This window comes from Opisthorchis viverrini, assembly GCF_000715545.1.
Source record: "Opisthorchis viverrini unplaced genomic scaffold opera_v5_259, whole genome shotgun sequence".
NCBI lineage: Eukaryota > Metazoa > Platyhelminthes > Trematoda > Opisthorchiida > Opisthorchiidae > Opisthorchis > Opisthorchis viverrini.
The window spans coordinates 511,465-534,852 of NW_008751914.1; the positions used below are offsets into that span (position 1 = coordinate 511,465).

The 23,388-nt window shown below is 47.0% G+C and overlaps 4 protein-coding genes across 4 annotated transcripts in view; 2 read left to right on the plus strand and 2 right to left on the minus strand.

The window, feature by feature from the left end:
• Positions 1-789: 789 nt before the first annotated feature.
• Positions 790-4,111, plus strand: T265_09138 (hypothetical protein; the record flags this gene model as incomplete). Its single annotated transcript, XM_009175135.1, has 2 exons — positions 790-852; positions 3,812-4,111. The coding sequence occupies 2 exons, from the start codon at positions 790-792 to the stop codon at positions 4,109-4,111; spliced, it is 363 nt and encodes a 120-aa protein (XP_009173399.1).
• Positions 2,147-3,510, minus strand: T265_14768 (hypothetical protein; the record flags this gene model as incomplete). Its single annotated transcript, XM_009175143.1, has 3 exons — positions 2,147-2,354; positions 2,967-3,075; positions 3,479-3,510. The coding sequence occupies 3 exons, from the start codon at positions 3,508-3,510 to the stop codon at positions 2,154-2,156; spliced, it is 342 nt and encodes a 113-aa protein (XP_009173407.1).
• A 5,732-nt stretch (positions 4,112-9,843) lies between the features above and the next one.
• T265_14769 (hypothetical protein) overlaps positions 9,844-23,388 on the minus strand; it is a gene marked incomplete at both ends in the record, with an annotated part of 41,718 nt that continues 28,173 nt past the window's right edge. The window contains 3 exons of the mRNA XM_009175144.1: positions 9,844-9,888; positions 14,652-15,065; positions 17,166-17,466. Coding sequence (XP_009173408.1) covers positions 9,844-9,888; positions 14,652-15,065; positions 17,166-17,466 — 760 coding nt within the window. The remainder of the gene's footprint in view (positions 9,889-14,651; positions 15,066-17,165; positions 17,467-23,388) is intronic.
• T265_09139 (hypothetical protein) lies at positions 20,792-21,037 on the plus strand (the record flags this gene model as incomplete). The annotated part of the gene is made up of 1 exon (XM_009175136.1): positions 20,792-21,037. One exon carries the CDS (start codon positions 20,792-20,794, stop codon positions 21,035-21,037), a length of 246 nt encoding a protein of 81 aa, XP_009173400.1.

Below are 23,388 nucleotides of genomic sequence, written 5' to 3' on the forward strand. Positions count from 1 at the left end.
CTCATAAGTTTTATGAGAATTACTCTAGAAGGAAATCGTGTTTCTATCAGGCGTATCTTACTTGATGTCCCTTGCAATATGATTCGCGTTGCGATTTTTTATACTGCCAAGTCGCCCGAGCCTAGAAAGGGGAAGTAGAGTGGCGCGTCATTCAATTGAATGTCTCCATGTCAAACACCCCATATTCCAATTCAGAGAAAACCGTTCAGCTGTAGCACTTTTTCGGTTCTTAGCTGCCATGCTCGAGATAGCCGTAGATCAGGCACCAGCTAACGGACCGGAAGGACCGTGGTTCGAATCCAACCTCAGAAACTTGACTGATTCTGTCTAGGTATGAGCAACCTGGTAGTATCCCAGCTTTTGTGCCTCTTTTCCGCTGGAATGGCAGCAAGGCACCGAAAAGGTGTTGTAGTTGAACGATTTTTCCACAGATTATTCCGAGGGCGTAAAAGAGAGCCGGCATGGCCAACAACGGGCAATAATCTCCTTGCAAAACCGCTCAGTCACGCGGAGGTTGCGTAACGAACTTCTATAAACCGAGTTGAAAAAAACTAACAACCCATCCAGAGGTTGTAGAGATACAAGGTCTTGGAAACCCCGACTGTCAATATTGCCCATTGTCACGTATTTAATTTATCAATAAAATTATGCTGCCAGTAGCAAAAACCGGCCTAAATTGGGAAATATATGCAACTTTTTCTGGTATTCAGAGCAGGGCGTATCAGAATGAATAGGAGTAAATACAGTTAACTTCAACATATCAGCTATAAACCGTGTACCGTGGATACAATGGTCCTAGCTGCTACAGTTTCGATCATCGCTGACCTTCCTGGCATGGTTGAACCTTTAGAAGTGAGTTCCAGCAAGTATGGTCCACAGGATCATTGCAGCACACCGGCCCAACCACCGAGACAAGGTCAAGAAATAGAAGTATATACGTACCATTCTGGTGCACAAAAGTACACTTGGATTTAAGCAACTGAACAATAACCACAAGCCACACATGGGATCCAAGCCACATGGGAAACACTTTTAACTCTTGAAACCCATACGTTTCAACCAACCCCCAACAATTGTGTTTAAACTATCGCGCGAGTGATAGGAATATAAGCAAGGTGTTACACAAACTTTGAGCACCACGACGGTTTACGCTCTCTGGAGAGTTAGCCCAAAATTTACGACTTCATTGACAGCCAATTACGTCCATGCACTTGTGATTTTGCAGCGTTTCTTTCCGTTCTGCTGTCGACAGTAGTAAGTCGGAGGGGCGAGTCATTCCGATGTCAATCAATACGACCATATCGATTCCCAAACAAACCTTGCCACTCGTGGCTGTCAAATGCAGGCTCACGTTTTACCCACCCTTCTGACTGAGGACGTTGAAGCAATGAGAGAGCCTCAACGAGACATTCTGAGGAACAACTCGACCCAGGTCAGCTATATAGTTTCCTAAACTAAACTACGATGTAGGTACAGTTGCGAAATACTGAAATGGGACAGTGGTCCTATCGGTGATATGAACGGAAACTCGTTTGACGGCGGTAATCGACAATGAGGAAAAGAGTTAGATTATCGTCTGAAAAGCAAAAGGAGACATGCACACCGTGAAATCATTAGTTGGAAGCTGATGGTACCTACATTCTAAAACAACACAACGTGACTGGTCAGCTGTCAGCACATATTCCAAATACGTACGCGATTCCTGAAATCCGAGGACCAATCACTCCAATGAAGAGTCAACAAAAACCACGAAGTATGCGACCCCACCCACCGCCAAGAAATGCCATCCTCAGGAAAGGCTAAATAACTACTTGCCCTGTGGCGATCATTGTTCACAAGGGTGAGTGCACATTTTACACTATATTTTACCCGATCAGCAAGCCCTCTAAAAGGGCAATAACACCCAATGGATATGTGAAGACGTTGCAACAAGCTATATCCAGTTATATACTTCAGGATACTTTCTTATTAGGGAGCGACCACGCAAATGCTGGTGTTCTGCTGAAGCGATTATTACCTGAGGAACAGAGGAAAGTTTTACCAAGGCACATATATCTCCACCGGGCTTCTCGGCAGGCTCAAGAAAGCGTGATTGAAAACCAAAAGTAACATGGTAAAAGTGCAATCAAAATATATTCCAGTGAGAAAAAAAACTACCGAATGAACCAACTAGGGAGCTTCTTATGACTGATTGGGGGCTTTGTTTCTGAAGGCGAGGAGGTAACTGTGTCCGAGTCAGTCGAAGATTTAGATGTTGTGTCATCTGTAGCTCCTGTGGATCCAACGACATCCATGACAGAAGAGGGTCTTTTGGTCTTGAACAAATTCGGAAATTCAAACGTGGTCCCTGGGGGCTGGAAAGTAGAGCAGAGAGGGGGTAACCCGGGTTACAAGGACAGTTTAACTTTCCGCAATCAATTAAACAGAAGGTACTCAGACTGGTACAGAACGACCAGCTTACAGAGTTCAAGGCACGGGTTATAACGAACAAAGATGCAAAATATACACTCACAAGCCGGACGTATGCCAGTTTTTCATAGCGTTCTGGCTTCGGTGGTAGTAAAAAAGGGTCTAATGCACGTCGGAACATCTTTATTGGCGACTGATCCGTGGGTTCCACTGCCAAAGTAGGTAAAACGAATGTTAGTCAGCTTACAATCGTGATAACACATTTTCAATCGAACGTGGAGGACAGAAGTGTTGTAAATCTTTTCCAAATACTGTTGCACATCGGATGCCGTCATCCTTATGGGCTAAGTCACTGATGATTCGAAAGGTAACCTACTGCGGATGAACTTTAAAGATCACTTGGTCCGTGGGGTTGTTGGGACCAGGGTAGATCATCTTCATCCAGAATGGGGTGAGGAAACATCGGATGGGAGGATCTCCAGGAGTAAATTTCGGGTATTCTATGTGGCGCTGCCACAGTGGGCTGAGCGACTCTCGACACAGGAATGGGAACTTACACGTAGTGCGGTGTTTTTGGGAGATAAATAGGTCGGATGAAAATCACCGGTCGCATTTTGATCTCTGCATTCAATTAGTAGAACATAACAGGATCGGTTTACGGAAATGCTGAAAACAGGATAAAAAAAGTTGGCATTAGGTTATCTGAGCAGGATAAAGCGTGTTGTGCAAGGCAAGCATAACCAAATACAGTCGTGAAGTGAAACAGCGAATAAACTTTATTGCAGAGAGTGATCTTATCAGATCTGCCACAACAACCCACACAGTCATTCTTCGCCACAGTGCCTGGCTAAGTATATGCAACCACCTACTGAGTGCCCACAAACAAAAAGGGTAACCAGTGAAGATCGACACTGGCGTTGCTGACAATGCGGAAGGTAAGGCGACGTACTGATTTACGATCTTGGAATCTGGAGGATCAGTACTACCTTTATTCCACCAGGGTGCCAATATGACGTATATTGATTAGGGCAGAACCAAATGAATGTGACATTATATTGTTTGAACGTACAATAGACTAGACAGCAGGCTGTACGTTAACATAACAGAAAGCTATCAGAAATGGGAATGTCAAAAGAATGCCTCAAGTGTCCAGAGAAACCAATAAGGTTCACTATTTGGACCATGAACGTGGTTGTGCTGTACTAGGCAGACATTTTTACATTATTAACCTGCAGTCATCATCATCATCGACAGCATGACACCAGTGTTCAACACCGATGCTTCGCTGCCGTAGAACCAAGATTTGTTTGAAAGCCTTATTGTAAAGAAAAGAATAAAGGTGGACGGGAAAGGGACGTGCTGCTAGCATACCACAATCGTTCCGAAGTGCCTACACTTCCAGACATTCACTCAGGCAATCTGGATAGAAACTGACAACAAGAACGCCACTGACATCGGCTGGCAGCCATATCCTGTAGTGTCTTCAACCAGGCGCAGTGGGATCACGCGGTTCCCATCCTGGAAGCGAGTAGCACCGACAGCACCCAAGCATTTCGTGACCTACTTCATACTCCCCGCCAAGTCAACCCGCAGTGGTACGTTCCAAGAACAAATTCTGCGTATGGGACAGTTATCTCCATTGAACAAACCTGAATGCATAGGAAGAGACAAAATCTACGACGGCAGCACTCGAAAACCTTAATGAAATGTTTTTGTGACCCACTGCGACTGGAGTGACCAAAGGTGGGAAGTTGGACCTTAGAGAAACCACGGGTTAGACACAAGGGAACGACAAAACTCTACGGTGTGCGCTTTTCAGAAATACGGACGAAACAGGAGCACTCGTGTGACTATTCGCATCCAAATCATCATCGTCATGGACAGCCTGACATCAGTGTTCAACACTGGTGTCAGAGGATTCTATCGGACCAGAAGTTCGGTGGTGCATGAAACAGCGTGTGCAGTCACAAACCTCGGAGGCAGTAGGGGGTTCCACATTCACCCTTTAGGTTTCTACGTTAGCTGTGGGCTCCATACGAGCGGCAGCTGATGACCACGATAACTGCTGTCTGAAGTATTCGGCCCAACGGTCGAGGCGTTCTTTATTCGATATGGTCGCTTTATGCTAATCCTTGATGGTTTCGCCCACACGTGGTTTTAGGGGATCAGTCGAACGGACCAACTTAAATAAGCTTCGGGCATTTCCGGCTTTCTGGCTTCTACCAGACTTCATGGTCAGCTAGCACACTCACTTTGACGTGATGCCTGATAATTCCTCGGGTCGAAAGATATATGGGAATGGATGGGATATTTTTTCGAGATCCAAGCACTAGCACCGTTCGGTCTGATATCGAGTGGCTGAGAGGGGCGGGCAACGCCGTGTTATGGGCAAAACTCCCAGTGCTGTGCAAAGAGGTGGCGATCTCGTCCCAGTATGAATTCACATCTGATAGTGGAGCAGTTGGCAGAATCCAGATGATTCTGGTAAATCCGTCAACTATCCGGATCTGCAAGTCCATCAGTTGCCAAACAATTTGTTCTCAACTTACTCAGCCCCAGATAACGAAGGGAATAGCGAACGTGGACGAATGGTCGGAATCCACAATGTGTTCGAAAACGACCGGCAGTCAGTTGTTGATTCGGGCCATCGGTAACTGATGGCAATGTGATCAAGTTGAGCTCGTAGCTGGCAAACCGTTGAAGGGCATGCGGCCAGAAGACTTTGGCTATTTCGGAAGCTAGTACGGCATGAAAACAGCCTGCAGTCAACACACACTTGAAGCAATCGTTCAACATTGTCCGTAGTACCTTGTCTAATCCATGTCGACCACCTAAGTGAGTCTCAGATGCGCTAAGCCTGCCACTTACGCATTCAGATCTCCGGCAACCAAACGATATCTTAAGTTCTAGCTCACCACGATTGGGCACTCCGGGTGTCTTACGCAGTTCATCTGGACCCAAAAATTTGCTACGATTGGGTCTCTTATCTTTGTGTGTCATTCGAGGGGTCTGTTAAGTTGAAGGTTAAAAGGGATCAAGTGGACCCCCGACCACAACGCTGCACCTACAAAAAGGTAGAAAACATGGCAACCATTTTAGTACTATCCGGGTTCGTCAAAGTCTCACCCACAATCAAGCCTTGGACTAGATGCATTTGAAGTATTTCTCAGGTTCCGCCTTTATTTTTTCTGACTACCTGGTTTCAACGATCGTTTCTATCGCCTTTCTGACTCGATCTGTATTTGTGAGCTTACTTATAGTGAAGAAATCTGCTAATTCATCTGGCATCCCCTAAAAGTGTAGCATTTTTCATTGTGGGCTCAGCAACCCTCTAAACTACACCAAAAGACTCATTTGCTTTCAGGTCATCATCATGAAAGACAACATCAGCGTCGACATTGATGCTTCACTGCCGTACAACCACAAGGTTTGTCTGAATACATTTGAAGCCTGGGTGAAAACCGGATTATGTTATGGAGGGGACCTATTACTGGTCAGTGTCGAGCATTTTGAGGTGTCTACACCTCTACATCACTCAATCAAACAACCTGGGAAACAACTAATAGCAATAACACCATTGCCAGCGACCAGTCGCTATTTCTTGCAATGTCTCCAGGCAGGCGTAGGAGGAGGTAACGGGGACCGCACCAACAACACCCAAACTCTCCGTACTCTCTTTGACATCCCTTTGCTAAGTCATACGCTGTTCACCTCGCGGCTTGCATCATTCTGAAGGAGGCACGGAGAAGACTCACCTCGGTAGACGGTGCCTGAAATTGATAAAGATTAAAGCCAATCATTCGGCAATCCTCGTTCTCATTCGAGTGCGCAACAATTTAATCTTCTATCAAAATACAATGGAACGATTGTTTCGACCAGATCGGTTTGACGCCGACCCCCAATCCTCTTCTGCTTCAGAACAATGGATCCATTGGCACGAAACGTTTACGAACTTCCTCTCATGCATCGAACTCCCAAACGTTGACAAAAGAAAACTTTTGGTAAATTTCCTTTCTCCGTCCGTCTATCAACATGTTTGTGATTGTACTACTTACGAAGACGCCATCCAGACGCTCGAAAAGATGTACATTAAACCCAAAAATGAAGTGTTTTCCCGCCACGTGCTGGCTACTACCAAACAAGAACCGGGCCAATTAGTCGACGCGTTCCTGCAAAAATTACGTTACCTTGCCAAGGACTGCAATTTTCGTGCGGTTTCTGCCGATGAACATCGGGATGAGGCTATTCGAGACGCTTTTATCACAGGCTTGCAGTCTAATTCCGTTCGCCAACGACTACTAGAAAAACACACTCTTAAGCTTCAACAAGCTTTTGACGAGGCACGTCTGCTTGAACATGCTCAACAACAGTCACTCTCATACGACTCGTCTTCTCATGTTCCCTGTGGCGCCGCATCTATCAAAACTGATAAGCCTCTTACTCCTGTTCGTGATGCTTTTATCTCTCAGATGGAATCTAGTGACACGATTGCAAGCACATCCTTATCTTGCTTCTTCTGTGGCAACGGTAAGCACATTCGTTCAAAATGCCCGGCTCGTGAGTCTTTCTGTCATTCTTGCGGCAAGAAAGGTCATTTCCAAAAAGTTTGTCGATCCAAACTGGGTTCAAGCCGTATCACATCGACGGTGAACCCTGGTGTCTCATCCATTTTCAACATCTCTTCATCCATGGGACTTTCCAAATCAATCGTTGATGTTATAGTGAATAATATCCCACTTCACGCACTTATCGATACTGGTAGTTGCGAAAGTTATATTTCTTCTGACATCGCACTAAAGCATGGTTGGACAATAACATCCTCTAAGAGCGCTATCTCGATGGCTTCAACGAACTTATCGTGTGTTACTAGCGGTCATCTTTATGCTACCGTTCTGTACAAAAGCACACTATACGAAAGTGTCAAACTCTCGCTCTTATCCAATTTGTGTTCAGACGTCATCCTTGGCTTGGATTTCCTCAGTCAACACCAAAGTGTCATCATACCATTCACGGGTAAGCGGCCCCCATTCGCCATATGCACATTGAAAGCAGCGAGAGTTAACGCCCCCTCTTTGTTTGATAATCTCGCCCCTGGATGTACTCCAATTGCCACTAAATCTCGTCGTTTCTCTCGCACGGATACGGTATTTATCGAGACGGAGGTTCGGAAGTTACTAGCTGACAAAATTATTGAGCCGTCTAACTCTCCTTGGCGCGCTCAGGTTCTCGTTACTACGAATGACAGGCATAAGAAGCGCATGGTCATCGATTACAGTCAAACCATAAATCGCTTCACTTACCTTGATGCGTATCCTCTGCCGAAGGTGGACGAACTTGTAGAGAAGGTTTCCCATTACACGGTGTTTAGCACACTAGACCTTCAAAGTGCGTACCACCAGATCCCCATTCTCGACAAAGACAAGCCATATACTGCATTCGAGGCATGTGGTAAACTCTTTCAATTTCGCCGCATTCCGTTCGGAGTTACTAATGGTGTGGCCTGCTTTCAACGCACCATAGACAACATCATACGCGAGGAAAATCTGCTCGATACATTCGCATATGTTGACAATGTTACCGTGTGTGGTCGCGATGCCCAGGAACATGATCGAAATTTGAAGAAATTCTTAGAGGCCTCAAAACGTCACGGTATTACATTTAACCAGAAAAAGAGCATCATAGCTACTGCGAAAGTACTATTACTGGGATACGAAATATCTCATGGTATGATAAAACCGGATCCTGAACGTTTTCGAGCCCTACGGGAGTTGCCTCATCCATGTGACATCCGTTCACAACGAAGATTGGTCGGAATGCTGGCATACTACGCACACTGGATCCCATGTTTCTCAGATAAGATTCATCAAATCGTCCGCAATCAGATCTTCCCGATTCCAGATAGCGTACAAGCGGCACTGAATAAGCTCAAACACGATTTGGAAAAGGCAGCCGTTTTCACCATAGACTACACTCGTCCACTCGTTGTGGAAACTGATGCTTCCGACATAGCCATTGCGGCCACTCTCAATCAAGACGGGCGCCCGGTAGCTTTCTTTTCACGCACTCTGTCACACAGTGAGCGGCATCATTCAGCAATCGAAAAAGAAGCGTACGCGATTGTTGAAGCTCTGAGAAAGTGGAGACACTACCTGATCGGCAATCACTTCACACTTGTCACGGACCAACGATCAGTCGCCTTTATGTACGACAAACAACACAAAGGCAAAGTAAAAAACGACAAAATCCAGAGATGGAGACTTGAACTGTCCTGTTTTCATTACGATGTCCAGTACCGTCCAGGTAATCAGAATAAAGCCGCTGACGCACTATCGCGGACTGATTACGTATCTGCGATGTCACAGGTGGATCTCAAACATCTTCATAATACATTATGTCACCCCGGTATCACGCGGATGCTTCATTTCGTTCGCTCAAAAAATTTGCCGTTTTCGACCGAGGATGTTAAGGCGATTACAAATCAGTGTAGTATTTGTTCGGAATTGAAGCCTCGTTTCCTCAATCACCCTTTTGGCAATCTTATTAAAGCTACACAGCCGTTTGAACGCGTCAGCATAGATTTTAAAGGCCCACTTCCATCGACCTCCCACAACAAATACCTTCTAACAATGATCGACGAGTACTCTCGTTTCCCATTCGCCTTCGCGTGTACGGATGTGTCCTCATCCACCGTGATCAAGTGTTTTAATCAGTTGTTCTCTTTGTTCGGAATGCCCTCATACGTCCATTCTGATCGTGGTGGAGCTTTCATGTCAGGTGAAGTACAAACGTTTCTTCACGACAGGGGTGTAGCAACCAGTCGAACTACCCCATACAATCCGCGCGGTAACGGACAAGTCGAACGGCTTAATGGTACTCTTTGGAAGTCTATCACTCTGGCGTTGAAGACCCAACAACGGGACATTACCGAGTGGGAATGTGTGCTTCTAGATGCTTTGCACTCTGTTCGCTCCTTATTGTGCACCGCTACTAACACGACACCACATGAAAGATTCCTTAACTTCCACCGGAAGTCAACGTACGGCACCTCTCTTCCGACTTGGTTATCGACTCCAGGCCCCGTTCTGTTAAAAAGGATGACACGTTCTTCCAAATACGATCCGTTAGTGGAAGAGGTGGAACTTGTTAATTGTAACCCGCAGTATGCCTGCGTTCGTTTCCCGAACGGAAAGGAAGAAACTGTTTCTCTTAGACATCTGGCACCCAAAGCACAGACAATATCAGATGTCTATTTATCTGAATCAATCGAAAGTGCAGCGGCTCCTCCAGACGAGACTCAATCACACTCGCTTGATCCTCCTGGAGGCGAAACGGCACCACCAGAACAACCCAGTGAGGTTCCAGGGAATGTCCTACAGTACATCACAGACCAACAACGTGTTCGACCGTATAATCTTCGAAACCGCGAAGCCTAATTTATATTTTCCTGACAATCCCTCCGGCGGGGAAGAATGTTATATACTGACGTTGTGTTTAACTTTTTACTCGCTATTCGTTGAGCTAATTGTTTCCTAATGTTTTAGCTGATGTACTGAAATTGATAGAAGATTAAAGCCAATCATTCGGAAATCCTCATTCTCTGTTTCTGGCACAATCATTCGAGTGCGCAACACTGGGCGATTGAGGTATCTGCCGCACAACCAAATACGTTTTCTAATTACCTCGTTAATAATCTATTAAAGCCATCCGATACCAACAGCGCTTCTGAGGCATCGGTTGCCAAAAACCTGTAGGCGCTTTACATCACCTGTCCTTATAGGCGACCTTTCACAATCATACAAGAAAACAACCCTGGTACACGCAACCCCTGAGACCCAATGATATGTCTTTTGGACTCCACAGGTGACGCGAGTTAGGAAAGGTTATTCGGGCCTTCCAGATTCGTCAGACATTTCCATCAGAGCTAATACAACTACCAAGGTATGAAAAATTCTCCACATTCAGTCAGTCCCCTTGAATTGTAAGGGGTATGTTCAGAAACTGCACTTTCTGAAGCACAACTTCGCAATTTGAAGGTGAAAGGCACATGCCGAAAGATAGTATGACGATGGATGCACTAGTCAACAGGGCTTGTACTTCGCCTTGGTCCTCAAAGATGAGGGCGATGCCATCTGCGTACTCAAGACTGACAACGTTCTCACCAGCAATAATTTGAAAAGAGAGATTTCGAAGACGTCCTAGCGTTCGCCTCATTATTTCATCAATGGCGAAAAAACAAAACAAAAATGGAGTGTACACCGTTTTCGGACACCATTCTTTGTAGGAAGGCTTTGGAGAGCTCACCATAGACTCACACGCCTAGAAGTGTGTAAATATAGGGATCAGATTATTTTCAAACTTCTTGCGTATACCCCGCTGAACAAGTCTAGTCAACAGCATTGACCAATCGACAAAATCAAACGCACCCTTGAAGTAAAAAAAACACCAACATTGTGGGTCCTCTGTACATGTGGCGTTGCTCTAACACCCAACGGAATGTGGAGTTGTGGTCAACACAGCCTCCATCCGGTTAAAATCCCAATTGATTCTAATGAGTCAAGGTTTTGTATGCCACCGTAAGACGACGAAGAATCAATGACGCCAGAAGCCTTCTCACGATAACAGTGAAACTAACACCCCTGTCGCTCCTACATTCGCTGCAAGTACCCTTTTCGAAAATGGTCACTATTATCATTTCCCAGATAGACCCAAGTAGGCTAGACAAACACTGACTGAGAAACCCATTGCCATCCTTGAACAGAGCAGGAAGGTCATCGGGACCAAAAACACGATGACGCTTCAGTAGAGATATGCACTCAGGCACTTCTGAGGTTGAAGACGGTTCTATATTCACAGTTCACTTTCTGTCGAAGGCCTGGATTCCGGAGTGGAGGCAGCAAGTGTCCAACTATATCACTGTTCAAAGTGCTCTGCCCAGAGGGGCGAGATGGCCCGAGTGGTCAGAGCACGAATTTACTGACCGGAAGGTCCGTGGTTAGAACCCGACCTCTGTCTCTCGACTTCCCCTGTCTAGGCTTGGGTAATCTGGAAGCATCTCAGCCCTCGTACAACCTTCGGGTGGCATGACAGTTAGGCACCGAAAGAGTGCCACAGTCGAACGAGTTTTTTCTGCCCAGGGGTTCGACCCCTTTCTTTTGCTGTATATCAGGGAGCTATTGTGGGTCCTGATAATGTCACTGACAAGAGGCTTCTGAGGACCAGTCCAATGAATCAAGTGGGACAGCTTCCGGACGTTTTTAGCATTTTCGCATCTTCCATTCCTTCGGTCTTTCGGATCTACCAGGCTTCACAATCTGCATGAACTATCAGTTTCACCTGCCATCGGACGACGCGTCGAGTGGAGATGGGGTTACGGCAAGGGGGAATACCTCGCCGATCCTCAGCATAGACAGGGTATTATCAGATATCCAATGTTTGGATGAGGTTGGCTACGTCATGAACTATTTCACCTGCCATCGGACGACGCGTCGAGTGGAGATGGGGTTACGGCAAGGGGGAATACCTCGCCGATCCTCAGCATAGACAGACAATTATCAGATATCCAATGTTTGGATGAGGTTGGCTACGTTGTGCCACAAACGGAAGTTCCGGTTCTGAGGGCGCTTTGGATATCTTTCCCAAGTGGCCGCTAGGATCCGAAATCAGACAGTCCGACAGGCGCTCGAGGAGCCGGTTCTGATGTATTTTTTGACTTCTGCGTCCCCTGGCTTCTCAGTGGCTAACTGAAGTGTGCGCGTTTTGCGTACATCTAAAAACCGCAATGAAAAGCAGCCGCGTACAAGTGCATGCTCGGAGTCCACGCTGGTGTTCCAGAATGAGCGGCAGGCGGTGATCGACCCTCACTACCGATAACTGACAGTGATGTGGTTTATTTGGATTCGGGACTGGTCTGTTGGTTGCGCAACACTGGGCGATTGAGGTATCTGCCGCACAACCAAATACGTTTTCTAATTACCTCGTTAATAATCTATTAAAGCCATCCGATACCAACAGCGCTTCTGAGGCATCGGTTGCCAAAAACCTGTAGGCGCTTTACATCACCTGTCCTTATAGGCGACCTTTCACAATCATACAAGAAAACAACCCTGGTACACGCAACCCCTGAGACCCAATGATATGTCTTTTGGACTCCACAGGTGACGCGAGTTAGGAAAGGTTATTCGGGCCTTCCAGATTCGTCAGACATTTCCATCAGAGCTAATACAACTACCAAGGTATGAAAAATTCTCCACATTCAGTCAGTCCCCTTGAATTGTAAGGGGTATGTTCAGAAACTGCACTTTCTGAAGCACAACTTCGCAATTTGAAGGTGAAAGGCACATGCCGAAAGATAGTATGACGATGGATGCACTAGTCAACAGGGCTTGTACTTCGCCTTGGTCCTCAAAGATGAGGGCGATGCCATCTGCGTACTCAAGACTGACAACGTTCTCACCAGCAATAATTTGAAAAGAGAGATTTCGAAGACGTCCTAGCGTTCGCCTCATTATTTCATCAATGGCGAAAAAACAAAACAAAAATGGAGTGTACACCGTTTTCGGACACCATTCTTTGTAGGAAGGCTTTGGAGAGCTCACCATAGACTCACACGCCTAGAAGTGTGTAAATATAGGGATCAGATTATTTTCAAACTTCTTGCGTATACCCCGCTGAACAAGTCTAGTCAACAGCATTGACCAATCGACAAAATCAAACGCACCCTTGAAGTAAAAAAAACACCAACATTGTGGGTCCTCTGTACATGTGGCGTTGCTCTAACACCCAACGGAATGTGGAGTTGTGGTCAACACAGCCTCCATCCGGTTAAAATCCCAATTGATTCTAATGAGTCAAGGTTTTGTATGCCACCGTAAGACGACGAAGAATCAATGACGCCAGAAGCCTTCTCACGATAACAGTGAAACTAACACCCCTGTCGCTCCTACATTCGCTGCAAGTACCCTTTTCGAAAATGGTCACTATTATCATTTCCCAGATAGACCCAAGTAGGCTAGACAAACACTGACTGAGAAACCCATTGCCATCCTTGAACAGAGCAGGAAGGTCATCGGGACCAAAAACACGATGACGCTTCAGTAGAGATATGCACTCAGGCACTTCTGAGGTTGAAGACGGTTCTATATTCACAGTTCACTTTCTGTCGAAGGCCTGGATTCCGGAGTGGAGGCAGCAAGTGTCCAACTATATCACTGTTCAAAGTGCTCTGCCCAGAGGGGCGAGATGGCCCGAGTGGTCAGAGCACGAATTTACTGACCGGAAGGTCCGTGGTTAGAACCCGACCTCTGTCTCTCGACTTCCCCTGTCTAGGCTTGGGTAATCTGGAAGCATCTCAGCCCTCGTACAACCTTCGGGTGGCATGACAGTTAGGCACCGAAAGAGTGCCACAGTCGAACGAGTTTTTTCTGCCCAGGGGTTCGACCCCTTTCTTTTGCTGTATATCAGGGAGCTATTGTGGGTCCTGATAATGTCACTGACAAGAGGCTTCTGAGGACCAGTCCAATGAATCAAGTGGGACAGCTTCCGGACGTTTTTAGCATTTTCGCATCTTCCATTCCTTCGGTCTTTCGGATCTACCAGGCTTCACAATCTGCATGAACTATCAGTTTCACCTGGCATCGGACGACGTGTCGAGTGGAGAGGGGGTTACGGCAAGGGGGAATACCTCGCCGATCCTCAGCATAGACAGGGTATTATCAGATATCCAATGTTTGGATGAGGTTGGCTACGTTGTGCCACAAACGGAAGTTCCGGTTCTGAGGGCGCTTTGGATATCTTTCCCAAGTGGCCGCTAGGATCCGAAATCAGACAGTCCGACAGGCGCTCGAGGAGCCGGTTCTGATGTATTTTTTGACTTCTGCGTCCCCTGGCTTCTCAGTGGCTAACTGAAGTGTGCGCGTTTTGCGTACATCTAAAAACCGCAATGAAAAGCAGCCGCGTACAAGTGCATGCTCGGAGTCCACGCTGGTGTTCCAGAATGAGCGGCAGGCGGTGATCGACCCTCACTACCGATAACTGACAGTGATGTGGTTTATTTGGATTCGGGACTGGTCTGTTGGTGGGCATCACGCTGTCAAGTAATTGCCGCTGTTCCGGAAATTCGTACTCCAAATGAACAGTTTGTGATCGGCAGACACCTGAAGTAAGCGGTATCCGTTGTTCGTGCGTATCGTGTCCAATCCAAGAGGACCGCCCAGTCAGGCCTCAGCAGCGCTTAGTCTACCTACCTGGACGTTTATGTCACTAGCAACCATAATGGTATCTGAGCTTTTAGTCTGCTGTAGAAGGGCACCTAGAGCGTCATAGAAACTGTCCTTGGCAGCTTCAGAGCTACAGTCAGTTGAGGCGTAAGCAGACAGATTGAACAGGGTGTGATGAACCTCACTTTCTCTGGGTTCTCTCACAGATGTTTCCAAAGAAACCGCACAAAGGCGACTGTCAAGCCGAGTCGCTTCCGCTCGTTCGCTCAATACAATACCCACTCCAGCATATCCAGCCTGTGCATCACCAGAGGTGCGCAGCCGGAACCTGGAAGAGAGCGAGGGGGCAGTCAGTTCGATCACAGTACTTGCGTCATGCATCCCTGTTTCTGACAAACATACACCAATGCAGAGGGAATTCAGCGTACGCGCAAGATCCACCTATTGACCTGCTTGCTTCGCAGTCAGTTCACAGTACTTGCGTCATGCATCCCTGTTTCTGACAAACATACACCAATGCAGAGGGAATTCAGCGTACGCGCAAGATCCATCCACCGACCTGCTTGCTTCAGTGTGCGAAATGTTCAGAAACTGCACTTTCTGAAGCACAACTTCGCAATTTGAAGGTGAAAGGCACATGCCGAAAGATAGTATGACGATGGATGCACTAGTCAACAGGGCTTGTACTTCGCCTTGGTCCTCAAAGATGAGGGCGATGCCATCTGCGTACTCAAGACTGACAACGTTCTCACCAGCAATAATTTGAAAAGAGAGATTTCGAAGACGTCCTAGCGTTCGCCTCATTATTTCATCAATGGCGAAAAAACAAAACAAAAATGGAGTGTACACCGTTTTCGGACACCATTCTTTGTAGGAAGGCTTTGGAGAGCTCACCATAGACTCACACGCCTAGAAGTGTGTAAATATAGGGATCAGATTATTTTCAAACTTCTTGCGTATACCCCGCTGAACAAGTCTAGTCAACAGCATTGACCAATCGACAAAATCAAACGCACCCTTGAAGTAAAAAAAACACCAACATTGTGGGTCCTCTGTACATGTGGCGTTGCTCTAACACCCAACGGAATGTGGAGTTGTGGTCAACACAGCCTCCATCCGGTTAAAATCCCAATTGATTCTAATGAGTCAAGGTTTTGTATGCCACCGTAAGACGACGAAGAATCAATGACGCCAGAAGCCTTCTCACGATAACAGTGAAACTAACACCCCTGTCGCTCCTACATTCGCTGCAAGTACCCTTTTCGAAAATGGTCACTATTATCATTTCCCAGATAGACCCAAGTAGGCTAGACAAACACTGACTGAGAAACCCATTGCCATCCTTGAACAGAGCAGGAAGGTCATCGGGACCAAAAACACGATGACGCTTCAGTAGAGATATGCACTCAGGCACTTCTGAGGTTGAAGACGGTTCTATATTCACAGTTCACTTTCTGTCGAAGGCCTGGATTCCGGAGTGGAGGCAGCAAGTGTCCAACTATATCACTGTTCAAAGTGCTCTGCCCAGAGGGGCGAGATGGCCCGAGTGGTCAGAGCACGAATTTACTGACCGGAAGGTCCGTGGTTAGAACCCGACCTCTGTCTCTCGACTTCCCCTGTCTAGGCTTGGGTAATCTGGAAGCATCTCAGCCCTCGTACAACCTTCGGGTGGCATGACAGTTAGGCACCGAAAGAGTGCCACAGTCGAACGAGTTTTTTCTGCCCAGGGGTTCGACCCCTTTCTTTTGCTGTATATCAGGGAGCTATTGTGGGTCCTGATAATGTCACTGACAAGAGGCTTCTGAGGACCAGTCCAATGAATCAAGTGGGACAGCTTCCGGACGTTTTTAGCATTTTCGCATCTTCCATTCCTTCGGTCTTTCGGATCTACCAGGCTTCACAATCTGCATGAACTATCAGTTTCACCTGCCATCGGACGACGCGTCGAGTGGAGATGGGGTTACGGCAAGGGGGAATACCTCGCCGATCCTCAGCATAGACAGGGTATTATCAGATATCCAATGTTTGGATGAGGTTGGCTACGTTGTGCCACAAACGGAAGTTCCGGTTCTGAGGGCGCTTTGGATATCTTTCCCAAGTGGCCGCTAGGATCCGAAATCAGACAGTCCGACAGGCGCTCGAGGAGCCGGTTCTGATGTATTTTTTGACTTCTGCGTCCCCTGGCTTCTCAGTGGCTAACTGAAGTGTGCGCGTTTTGCGTACATCTAAAAACCGCAATGAAAAGCAGCCGCGTACAAGTGCATGCTCGGAGTCCACGCTGGTGTTCCAGAATGAGCGGCAGGCGGTGATCGACCCTCACTACCGATAACTGACAGTGATGTGGTTTATTTGGATTCGGGACTGGTCTGTTGGTAGGCATCACGCTGTCAAGTAACTTCCGCTGTTCCGGAAATTCGTACTGCAAATGAACAGTTTGTGATCGGCAGACATCTGAAGTAAGCGGTATCCGTTGTTCGTGCGTATCGTGTCCAATCCAAGAGGACCGCCCAGTCAGGCCTCAGCAGCGCTTAGTCTACCTACCTGGACGTTTATGTCACTAGCAACCATAATGGTATCTGAGCTTTTAGTCTGCTGTAGAAGGGCACCTAGAGCGTCATAGAAACTGTCCTTGGCAGCTTCAGAGCTACAGTCAGTTGAGGCGTAAGCAGACAGATTGAACAGGGTGTGATGAATCTCACTTTCTCTGGGTTCTCTCACAGATGTTTCCAAAGAAACCGCACAAAGGCGACTGTCAAGCCGAGTCGCTTCCGCTCGTTCGCTCAATACAATACCCACTCCAGCATATCCAGCCTGTGCATCACCAGAGGTGCGCAGCCGGAACCTGGAAGAGAGCGAGGGGGCAGTCAGTTCGATCACAGTACTTGCGTCATGCATCCCTGTTTCTGACAAACATACACCAATGCAGAGGGAATTCAGCGTACGCGCAAGATCCACCTATTGACCTGCTTGCTTCAGTGTGCGAACATTAAAGGCTGCTGAGTAGACAGGCTTCCGGGGTTTGAAAACAGACTTCGAGGTGTTTAGGGTTGTTACTAAAGTTGGACGTACAGAAGATGCGAAGCGAACGAAACGGTCAATCCTAGTGCTGGGACCTGCAGTGAGTATTCAAAGTTGAGTGGAAAAATTGGAAGCGTAAGAAGGGAGGCGCCAGCAGTAACCCGCTGAATGTAGCATATAAAGCAACCCGACTAATGGTACCACGCGACGGCCGATGTGGTATGAGTCTATTTGTGTGTACAATTCATGGTTGCATGTGGGCTGGGATACTGGCAGGGCGCCCACACCTAGATAGGAGGACGGTTGTGGTCCCAAACCACAGTCTCTGGTTCAAAAAAACTGACCACGAGGCAGCGAAGTTTGGCAAGAAATGCAAGCACATTTCCATTTTTGCAGAACAAGTCACCACGCATGATCTAATGCTGATCAGGAGGGACAGATGTTGGTCAGACCTCTAACCACTAATCAACCTGGTATGAGACTCTGTCAGTACTGCACGGAGACTACCAAGTATAGCTGAATGGGTCACGGAGATACATGAACCGCCACACTACGGTTAGGCTGTCTCTTCGCGACGGTTGCAATGTTCCAGCTATCATAGTTCCGGATCCTGTAATACCTCTGTCCAAATTTCAGCAGTTCATTACAGTGCCAGCAGATTGAACCTGTGCTATAGATGGGTAAACTTGAGTGGTACCTTCAAACGGTCACTATTTCGAAGAGGAGCGTCCACAATCAGTTCACTGGGGTCATTCGGAAACTATGGAAGCACTGGGTCCAGGATAAGGAGCGTACTAATTCTTTCGGCTGTCTCTATCACGCAGGGGGCGAGATGGTCCAAGGGGGTCAGAGCGCGAATTTACTGACCGGAAGGTCCGTTGTTCGAACCCGACCTCTGCCTCTCGACTTACCCTGTCTAGGCTTGGGCAACCTGACAGTATCCAAGCCCTCGTGCTTCCTTCGGGTGGCATGGTAGCTAGGCACCGGAAGGATGTTGCTGCTGAAAGCCTTTTTTCTACCAGGCAGGTTGAAGCTTCCTCCAGATGATTACATTGAACTCTCGAAGGAGCATTACTCTAGTCTTTTTGAGAGACAGTAAGGTCGCCTACCGTTACAATTTTGCCTTTGCGCAATGAAACCGACCTCCCAGCTATCACTCCATGGACTGCGATACATGCGTAAGAATGAACAACCTAATGCTGTACACAGTACAGTTCACAACAGCTGGATGTCGAAAATAGATTCCGTTAAACCTTTTGTGCGGGCAGTGGTAACTGATGACCACAAGGAACCCTCCGTTTACTAGTCCTCCTCCCATAGATAGAGCTTACTGCTGGCGTCGCTACCAATCCTGACTGCACCCACTTCACCCGAAAGTGGTAGTTAAGTCAAATTGTGGCGAATGTTCTAGGTACAAGTGTCATCATCATCATCATCATCATCATCATCATCATCGACAGCATGACATCAGTGTTCAACGCCGATGCTTCACTGCCGCACAAGTGCAAAACACTCATACTCCCTTCTAACTCTCAGACTAATGTTGGCGGCCAGAGTCTATAGATTCGAGCAAAACAGGGTGGACCTCATCGGCGGACACATCGGTAATGCATACTAGCACGCAACCGCCATACAACCATGAGGGGAGACAGCCTCATTATATAGTGGAAGGGGGGAAGAAAGGGTAACTAAATAGTGTGATGTCATATGTTCTGAAAGAAAGAGATCAAGAATGATGTGCTTACATCTTCGATTAGCATTACAATAAACACATCTGAGCATCATATCAAAGTGAGACGCAATAAGCAGGATTGTCGCAACTTCCTTTGCGAACATCATCAAATAAAACCCCAACTTACGATAGGCAAAAACTAGGTTGGCAGCCCGATCAAGAAACGATAGCGTGTGTATCCCAGCGGTCTCGGGTGGGTTGTGTACCATATGCCGCAAAGTTCCTCATCACCTAAAAGAAGGACTGCGCGCGTCCCAGGCTGAAAGGTCCCACAGCACTCCGTGGGGTCACAGTCTTTAACCACTACCATTTGACGCTGATACCTCATGACCTATCCACTGGAAAAATTTCATGAACAACGGTTTGAAACGAAAAACAACGCTTTTTGGGTGGACAGTGGTTTGGTACACGCAATATGCTCACTAACCAACATCGAACTAATATGTTTAATATGTTGCGCCAACGACTTTATCACCAAGTAATCAAGTGCAAATCACTTGAGTACTAGTGCTAGGCGGAATTACCTAACATACCGCTTTACCGCTCGCAGCTAGGCGCTGCTACGGCTAAGAAGTCCATCTCGCACGTGAATTACTGAGAGATCGGCCCACTCGCCAGCCCGGCACCAATGTGAACTCTGATTGGTCGGAAGCCTGGACCCATCAGCCAATCATGATGCGGGAGCCGCCGAATGTTGGTTGCCAACTTCGCATCCAGAAGGCGCCGGGGGTTCCAGAACGTTGTCTTCACACATACTTCATATACGAGCCACTGTATATATGTTTTGGACTTGGTTTTGAGTGTTAATACACGTTGCACACCTCTGGTGGATGATTTGACGAGATTGTTTTAGACAGCTAGTTGCTCACGGATCGGAAGCTCCGTGGTTCAAACGCAATATCAGCATCTCCTCTGCTCCTGTATAGGTTCGGGCGATCTAGCAGTATGCCAGCACTGGTGCCCTCTTCCGTTGGTACCGCATCTAGGCAGCTGGACGATTCCTTTGATGGGAACGATAGTTTTCAAGGCTCACCTTAACACATGCGGCCTTACTCTCACCATGAGTGAAATCTTAATGTCGAAGGAATATATTGTGTCAATAATAATGTTGGAGTAAACCCGCTAAGAACCACTACTGGTGTATTCTTGAACGCCGTTTGTGACATCATTTGACGGATAAAGGACATCACGTGGATAGAGGCTATCAAAACATATTGCACTAGGGTCCTTGGGTATGCCAATTACTTTCATTAAATGAAGTCATAGAGGTTTCTATAAATGCCTCATTGGTGGTTGCTTTCATTCTCGCTATTGTTTGCAGATAACGGGCCAGAGAGGTGCATCCATAAGTTGAGCCTGAACATCTGAATAAGGCAGTTACTCACGTCAAACTGATAGCTCTTGTCCAGAAAACAAGATGCGCCGCACATCCAGAGCGAAGCGGCCGCAGAAACCAACCAACGGTATAACTTCTAAGCCCCAACAACTGGAGACACAAGAACCACCCGATGGTACTAGCCGAAGTATGAATGGTGCATGTGTCTACTTGGATTCTGCGCCATCTGTACTAAGACTGGATTCCAGAGGGTCTCAGCCCAACTCGCAAGTTAAGGAGAAAGATGGTTACAAGCCTTGGTATAAGACTAAAGGCTGGTGTCGGTGAGATTGAATAAACTATATCCAAGGTTTCTGAGGTGACCGACGCTTGGCATGGTCTAGTATCTCTGGCTGCAGTTCCGTCAGTTACCCAACTGAGGTAGTCCTCCTTCAGCATGAAAAGAAAAATTGCTTGACACTTCCACTTGCACACCAAGAATATCGGTTTTACGGGACAGAAGTTGTAGCGCTCGTGACAGTGGCAGGAGAGGAGGAAAGCCATGAACAAGGATTGATTTGTGAAGCAAGCTGAAGTGTCTCAGCCAAGCTGAAACAGCTCATTTCACAATGGATGGAGGCAGTCAGCAGGTTTGAGGAGCGGAATGGTCTGAACGCAGAGGATCCTCTTATTCTGCAAAAGGTGACAAACTTATAGTGTTTCACCACCGGCGGCATCAACACCACCTTGCGACTGTCTCACTACAATACTTTGGAGGGCAGTCTGGTCTTGTTGCGGTTCCCGATACGGAGAGCCGTGGGCTAGACGCACACTCAAAATTTCTCTGAAACCGTGGTTCGAAAGAGGGAAACTGTAACATAAGTTTTTAACATTTGATGGTAATTTTTCGGGCGTATGAGATCTGCCCAAACGGCCGCAGTTTTGTTGAAAGTTGTTCAAATCTACTCAACACCCACGATATTCAAGGCCCGCGATATTCATATTTTAAGTGGCTGCTACTGCTGAGCACGTGAATGCGTAGAATGATTTTGTGGAGAATTTAGCTCAAAGTTTTTTCTCATTCAATGCATTTCAATTCGCTTTGAAAGAGTAGCAGACGAAACATTTTGTTGTTTTCGTCCGTATAAACTCCAAAAAGAGCAGCAATTCGCTACTTTTGTATGAAAAAGCCTTCTACCGTTGCAGCAGACATCCCTGCAGACGAAGCAGAAGCCGTGGAATTCGTCGCACCTAGTAAGTTGTGTGTAAGTTGTAGCACACGTCATACTGATTGTCCGGCAAGGTTCAGCGTTCGCCGGTACCATGACTGCCTGAGGGCTACTTCCTACTACCTGGAGCACAACTATCCACACAGCAAATTTAATTTTGACAGGCTCCCCATCAACCGGCGACTGACAAATGATGAATTAATGGAGTGTTCTTTTGAAATACGGTGCCCCGTCATCGGAGATTCGGCATACGTCGCCGACCACTTTGGAAAGGTACTCACTATCAAGGATGTGCGTAACTATCGCGTCAAATGTTGACCTCCATTGTTAAGTAGGTCGTTGGTTACCTTTCAGTCGATTTCTTAGATGACATGTCGTCCATCATAACCAAGTTTCGAGACTGCGGTCGCGTGCTGCTGGTGGAATCGGAGGGTGGCAGATATAGTCACCTGTGCTTTTCTCAAACGCAGCAGATAGCACTCTTTAGACGTTTCCCGGACGTCTGCACAAGCAGCTTGATCGGTTGGTTGGCAAACTGAAGCTGCTGAAACTGCGTAATGCTGCTGTGTGCGTGAAGCGTCTGACTGTCCCAAGCCAGCTGATGTTGCGTCAAAATGCAATTAGTGCACAGGACAACCAGCCTCTGGTGTTAGATGGCGACCGCAACCAACCGCGGTGGCGTTCGATATCAAACGACGCTGTTCCCTGTGGTCTCTGTGGCCAGCCAACTGACCCTGCTGATTGATGGTGTCAACGTGATCGACTTCCATATCACCATTATTGCTGCGGCAATGAGCCCTGCCCGCTGTGTGGAGATAATCTTCGGGCGCGTCCACCAAGTGAGTGCACATGTACAAATTAAACTATTCCCATTAGTTGCCGATCAGTCTACCTACCGTTCAGCTAAAAGAGCTTGCTTTGATGTTGATCTTGATCGTTCCATGGAGGACGAGCGGAGTCTGCCCCGTAAGAAAGTCGCAATAAAACTGTTTTGTCCAATTTCGGAGTTGATGGAGACCGGTAATTTGAGGCCTAATTTCTTAGCATACGCTTTGTAGACCTCGCTTTCGAATCCCGTGATGACGAGGAATTCATGTGATTGTAACTCGAAGGCCTCAAATGCCGAATCAATGAACCCATGGCAATCCGCAACGACTATACATTTATCCCTCATCACGGTAATGGGAATTATGAACCACTAGGTAAGCAAACAAATAAAATTCCATTACATCCAGATGCTTAAGTGCTGTTCCAGAAGGTTAATTGCTTGCCCATTTTCCGTTTCAGAATCCTTGTCCCGTGAAGTGGATCTTAAGAACATGAAAAATGGAGCGACTACCAATTAAGCTTGTATCAGTGATGCCAATGAATAAAATGCAATTCGCCAATGGTGTTTTCGTAAATTCATGGCGGGCGCATTATCAACGCGTGGAGTTATGAGTATGGAGCGCCGTCGTTGGCGATTGTATT